The 6960-nt window shown below is 35.5% G+C and overlaps 1 protein-coding gene across 1 annotated transcript; it reads right to left on the reverse strand.

The window, feature by feature from the left end:
• Positions 1-873: 873 nt before the first annotated feature.
• LOC122315415 (probable ubiquitin-conjugating enzyme E2 16) lies at positions 874-5283 on the reverse strand. Its single transcript, XM_043131289.1, has 6 exons — positions 5130-5283; positions 4840-4943; positions 4403-4505; positions 4248-4311; positions 1859-1947; positions 874-1281 (listed from the first exon to the last, which is right to left on the reverse strand). Exons 1-6 carry the CDS (start codon positions 5157-5159, stop codon positions 1186-1188), a joined length of 486 nt encoding a protein of 161 aa, XP_042987223.1. The 5' UTR covers positions 5160-5283; the 3' UTR covers positions 874-1185.
• Between the last annotated feature and the right edge of the window lie 1677 nt (positions 5284-6960).

Consider the following 6960-nt stretch of genomic DNA (forward strand, 5'->3'; position numbering starts at 1 on the left):
ATCGTACTGCACTCTTTTAGATGATATAGAAAACTAAGTAATAGTTTTAACACAACTCCAAAAGTTTCGTCTAAGACTATGAACATGCTCTTATGATTCTCTATTCTTTCACGCAGAGCTTTTACAAATCTTCATGAACAAAAGACCATTATTTTAGTACTTTCTCGTGCAAAAATACAAAGGAGAAGATTAGGACCGAACAAGCAGGGCATCCATCCAATGGGGGTGGAAACCATGACCGCCCCCACTGGATAGTGGATACAAGCCCTGGGAGACATAATCATAGGGCAAACCTCTCTCTAGATAATTGTGAGTCCAAATTCTGTTTTTCCATTTCTTTTGGTGAGTCCCACCTTTTTTCAAGGGGCCAACCCCAGACTTGTACATCAGGACTAGAAATTAATTCAAAAAGAAAAACTCTCAGCCTAAGCCCCTAGTTAGTAGAAAAAAAATTTTTAAGTAAAAATATTATACATATATATATATATTATATATATATATCAATAGGAATAACCAAATGCACTGAATGTATTCAAAAAAACATCTAGCCCATACTAGAGAGCTCCTAATGATCCAAAAAGTCTCTGAAAAACTACACAAAATACACCAAGCCCAAATTAGAATAGAAGATTTATTGGCAATTTGCCAGAAAACAACATATAATATGCAGAATCCTTCCATTGTCACAAAAATAAAAGATTAAAAACAAAAGTTCTCGTAATTTCTTGAAAATTTCTGCACAAAAGAAAATGCCCATAAGAAGCAATTACATGGAATGCAACCTTATCTGTATGTCGGAGGAAAACTGTTAGAATGATGATTATCTGCTACCAAATAGAAACCATGCACACAAACGCGCGCGCACATATAACGTGGGGGAAGTAGTGATTAAGATTAATAATCATTCCAAAGCTTATGAATGATTTAAGTTCTCAAATAGATGATCTCATAGAGAGTGCTCACCTTTAACAACAAAGACATGAGTTTGTTTGTCCCCTTGCTTGAAACAAGATCGTCAATCTTCCTTTACAAACACCAGGCATTGCCAATTTACATGAGTTATTGAACATTTGACAAAATCCTGGTTCAGAATGCTTCTTTTCTTTGTCTTCATCTATCTTTTGAGAAGGCAAGCCATCTACTTGGTTTCTTGAGCAACCAATGAAGGAAGAAGATGCTGTGATGTTACACCTTATCATCATGGAACCACCATCTGGTCTCCTTGGGAGATCGGCCATTTTTACAATTCTTTACATAGCGGTCATTATCTTCAGGGCGTTGCTGCAAGCAAGGTCATGACAAAAAAAGATCGATATACAAAAAAGGTAAAGGGCATGTCTATCATTTACCAAGGCAATGGCTGCTCATTCTCTGATTTGAAAAATTTAGCAGAATCACATGAATGCTCTCAAAAATTAGTACCAATCACGGCACACTGAAAGTACAACCCAGTGACTTGAAAATCGAAGGATTCAAAAGATCCTAAGGACAAGCTTGGGGAGTGAGATGAGATGAGAATTTTGTGAATAGCAGTGAGATAATTTGAGTTGGGGGGTTTTGGGAAAGGAGAGAAAAAAAATTGAGTAAAAAATATTATAAAGTTAAAATATTGTTAGAATATAAGTTTTTAATATTATTTTTATTTGGGAATTTGAAAAAATTGAATTTATTTTTATTTTTTGTTTGAAAGTTTGGGAAAGTTATAATAATTAGTTTGAAAGTATTTGTATTTGAGTGATGTTTGGGCAGGAGATGGGATGAGATGGGATGAGATAAGATGAAATGAGATGAGAAGTTTGGGATGGAAACTTTCTCCAAACAAGCCCTAAAAGTTAGAAACAAATAATGACGTTCAAACCTTCACAGTCGAGCTTGATAGCATGGAGAGAATGCTGATACAGATAGAACTAACAGTCATGGCTGGGGACCATGAGTCGTACAAAATATCTACAAAATTGCCACATTCAAGTAGTACATTAAATGTCAGTCTTGCTGCAAAGGTACTGTACATTTTATTTAAGGCAATCAAACTTGGATAAAGTTAATAAGAGAAGGAGAATGATACCAAAGTACTAAAAAGCCATAGAACCCAATCCACAAAACCTTCTGCAGTTTATCAAAAAACAAAACCTTCTGCAGGAAATATCTTTTAATATAATTTGATTCATTCTTATTATTATAATTATTAAGTAGTCCTGCTTGTTCAGACTGGTACAGGATCAGAAAGTAAGAAGAACCATATTCCTTTTAACAAGCAAGTAGAATAATTTACATACTATTAAAAAAAAAAATGTTCCTTTGGGAGATATTAGTCATCACTATCGCCAAATAAAAATAAAAAGTAGTAAACAACAAACATCAATAGCAAAAAAGATATTATGACTTTGACATCCACCAACAACAGCAACTTCAAGGTTCCCAGCATACAGTAGATATTAAAGATCAAAAGGGGGCATAAAGCTAAGACATAATTAAACACAAATGCAAACCTAGCAATTCTGATCTGTACTCAACTCCAACAATGATTCCAGAAATCTGAAATAATCTGTGTTTATGTTAGTACTATGAATGCCAATAACAGGAAGAAATATACCTACAGCTGACATGACGTCTCAATGGCTTCTTGTTACACCAAATCTGCCATAATATACCTATCTCCTAATTGAAAAGTGGCACTACAGCTGACATAATATACCCTGATCACTTACTGTTCCTTCATGCTTAGACATAATGACATTGCAGACACCTTAACATTATAAAGCCACTTAGCCCTACCTTGATTTATGCATGCCTTCATATATAAGTATAAAATTCAAAGCAATTGCAATAATTTTAACCTTTATTCTTTCCCATTCATTCCCAACCTTTTGGCTGCATATAGAGGCATATACATATAATTCCAATTATCCACCCAAGTTTTAAACTCTGTGTGTGTGTGTGTGACTGAGAGAGAGAGAGAGAGAGAGAGAGAGAGAGAGAGAGAGAGAGAGAGAGAAAGAGATTGCGAAACAGTGAAAGTTGATGTTCAGAAGTACAAATCCACCTCTACCGTTTGATATAAGTCATGAATAAGAAGGTAGAAATTCACACAGTTCACTTATTGTTACTTCATGCTAAGACATAATGACATTGCAGACACCTAAACATTATAAAGCCAATTAGCCGTACCCTGAATTCCGCACACCTTCATATCTAAGTAAACAATGCAAAGCAATTGCAATAGTTTTAAGCTTCATTTTCTTGCCATTCATTCCCAACTTTTCGGCTGCATACAGAGGTCTGTACATATAAGTCCAACTATCCACCTAAGTCTTAAAACTGAGTGTGTGTATGTGAGAGAGAGAGAGAGAGAGAGAGAGAGAGAGAGAGAGAGAGAAGTACAAATACATCTCTGCCCATTTGATACAAGTCAAGAATAAGAAGGTAGAATTTCATACAGTTCACCTTCATTATGTATGGGACTTCAAATTATTAATTTCAAGGAAAGAAAGCACTTAAACTGCTCAAAGAAGGAAGCCAATGTCTCAAAAGTTCTTTCTTTCATCCTGTATGTTCCAGGACCATTTACATTTGTGCTAGCCTTGTCTCAAAGGAAGTTTTCCTTATCTCATGTTCCAGAAAGACTTAAGGCTCCATATATCCGGGGTTTACTCCCCAAGAATGGGTCTTAAATGCCCCCGCTTGATGAGGTTTCACATCATAAAAGAATGCCATATATTAATTCCGTATCACTTCCAACATTTTCTAAGCAATTAATTGTGGTATTAATGTCTTGCTTAACAAAGAAAATAACATAGATTTTAGTATCTAAAGACCAATAACATTGACCTCGTATCAAAAAAGATGTGAAAAAAATCTTCTAGAGTAAAAGAGATATCTTATAGATTCTTATAGACCGATAACAATTAACCTCGTATCGAAAAATATGTGAAAGAATCTTCTAGAGTAAAAGAGATTTCTTATATTGATTATCAATATTACAGATGAATCGAGAACAACCATCACAGCCAGTAAAAGAGTGAATAGAATGAATGCAGAAGAAAAGACACAAAAGAACTCAAGCTGTGACTATTATAAATCATATACCACATACAAAGGCCTCCAAGAAAAAGTGAACCATAACAACTCAATTTGGGAAAGTAAACTACACTTAATGAAGACATTTGTTATAAGACAATAAGATATTGTGCAAGGATGATATGCTAACAAGGGGGGGAAAGACTGTAATACAAGAGCAATAAAATTACCTAAACAAATATGGCCGTTGCTATATATATGAGGATGCAGTGGAGCAGGATGCAGGAATATAACCTGTTAAACCCGCCACAAGAATCAAAATAAAACGACAAAACATTATCAAAAAAATAAAAAATGGGTAGAAATAAAAGGACTTTCAGCAAACCTGTGGGGCTTCCATTGGGTAATTCTCAGGAAAGTCGACCTGAAGTTGATAAATTTCATTTGCATACAGAGTTCCTGGAGCTCCATTGACTTCAATAACCCACCTTTTGGATCCAAAATTCCCAGTAACAACTCAATTTCAACAAACTAACTAAAGCATGCTAATATAGAAATTACTTATCAAAAAACAAAAGCACGCTAATATAGAAATTTAAAAAAAAAAAAAAAAAAAAGGACTGGAAGAAAAAGGAAAAAGGAAAAAGGAAACTCCGTGAGAAGAATTTAAAACTAGATGGAAAGACATAAAATTCAGATTATGAACCCTAAACTTTACTTTCTGTAATAATATTTTTCCTTGGTTTTCACATCAGCCAAGCAGAGGTCGAATTGTATTGATCAATGCATAAAAGCTTAACAACAGATCAAAATGAAAAATACCTTTGGAGGTTGTCGGTGACTTTGTGTTTGAAACCAGCGGGAGGATTGACCTGCCACTCGACAAGCTCCTTCTGGAGGCGATTGCAAGCAATCTTACTCAAAGCCTAAAAGCGTCCAGATAAAAAACATAATATTCAATCAGATTATCAAAAATTAAAAAGAAATAAACACAATCAGAAAAACACACCACCCACCCACCCATATAGACATACAAAATTACTATTATTTGCCGTATTCTCTAAACACATATTTATTAAGTGTATTTGTGTAGTGAGAAGATTAGGGCAAACCTTGCGAGAGGCGGCGGAGGAGCTGGTCATGGCTCAACTCTACAATGACGGAGAAATTGGGAGCGAGAGAGCGAGAGATGGTGGTCGAGTTTGACGAAATGGACAGAAAAGGACCGGCGGCAAAGGTTTATTTATATTTTATTTTTTATTTAATATTTATTTATTTAGTCATTTGTATTTTGAGAGTCCCTTCAACCAGACGAGGTGTCTTCGGACGATTTACACCTTCAAATAAAAAGACGACACGTATCCAGTGCACTGAATTTACAGTAGGAACAAAACATCCGAATTGACCTAATACCCCCCTTTTCTCTCCTCTCCTCTCCTCTCCTCTCCTCTACTTGAGCCCGTCGGTGAAGTCGGTCTGAAAATATTTTTTTACATATGTTCTGAAAATAGAAAATAGAAAAAATATAAGCAGAAATTGTTTAAAAACACTGAAATGTCAAAAAGAAATTATGTTTACAATCTTGAGTGTTCAATTATTGCGTAATTCTTTTTTAAAAAATACATAAATATAAAATTCTCATAAAAAAATTAATTATTCTAAATAATCCATTAGTATATCTGCCAAACTATAAACTATAATAATGAGCATGGCCTAAATTGAAGGCTAAAAGCCCATGAAAGCCTAATATTCTGTTGGCTAATAGAGTAGATAAGCACTATTATGGTAAACAGACCACTCTTATTGTCTAAGGGTAGGATGAACCGATAATCATCATATGAAAATAATCTAGTCATAGTATTGATCTAATATTGCTTTATGTCTATATATATGGATACCAGGTAACCCTAAAACACATCTAATCATATACTTGAGTCATTATACATTATTCTTTGTTGGCTTAAGCATTGGAGTGATTGCAGGCGTCCAAAGCCGTTAACTTTTGGTTTGCAGATTAGTTATTATATTCGGTAGTGGGACACATCCTTACAGTAGTGTCGTCTGTGATATTTTGTCTTCTTTAATTTTAGTTTCTCATTGGACGTCAACATGGTTCCCACATGCTGATCGTAACTCGTTCTCTAACAAACCGTAAATCAAAGATATTGCCTACCACCATGGAGGCACAATTAATAACAAAGATGGAAAAACTGAAGATGGCATTAGACGACACCATGAAGACTCTAAAAAAGAAAAATGAAGATATGAGGCAAAAGAACGTGGAGCTCAGTGACACAGTCATGCCCCAGCCATAGTGAACAGGGTGTGGGAGAAGCACATAGTAGTGGGAGCCTGAATTAGGGGGATAAAGAGAATAATAAGATGCATGACAAATTGCAGAGCCTAGATGGGAAGTACGAAGAGATGGCGAAGAACTAAAAAGATGGGAGGATCTTCCTTGATAGAGTGCTTGCTAAACCGGACTGACTTGCCATACAGTGAGAAGATTATGGCCATGCCACTTTCACCAAAATTCAAAATACCACCATTAGAGATATACAATGGATCCAAAGACCGGTGGATCACTTGGAGAATTTTAAGGCACACATCATCACGTTACACAATTTTCTTGGAGAAATTATCTATCGGACTTTTCCTCTGACCCTAAAAGGAATGTCGAGAGGATGGTTCGGAACACTTTAGCCAAGGACGATAGACAGTTTTGAAGAATTAGCCAAGCAATTTTTAACTCAATTCATACCTAGTAGAAGGCGCCAACACCCAACTGCTTACCTTTTGAAGAAGTATATGTGATGGACAGGTCCCCCAAGTATCAGAAGCTTGACACTCAAACAACCATATCTTTCAGAGAAGGAGATCGAAAATGAGTGTTGTACCCCCACGACTATGCCTTGGTAGTAACTCTCCTAGTCACCAACTACA

Source organism: Carya illinoinensis, chromosome 7 (genome assembly GCF_018687715.1).
Source record: "Carya illinoinensis cultivar Pawnee chromosome 7, C.illinoinensisPawnee_v1, whole genome shotgun sequence".
In the NCBI taxonomy this organism is placed as follows: domain Eukaryota; kingdom Viridiplantae; phylum Streptophyta; class Magnoliopsida; order Fagales; family Juglandaceae; genus Carya; species Carya illinoinensis.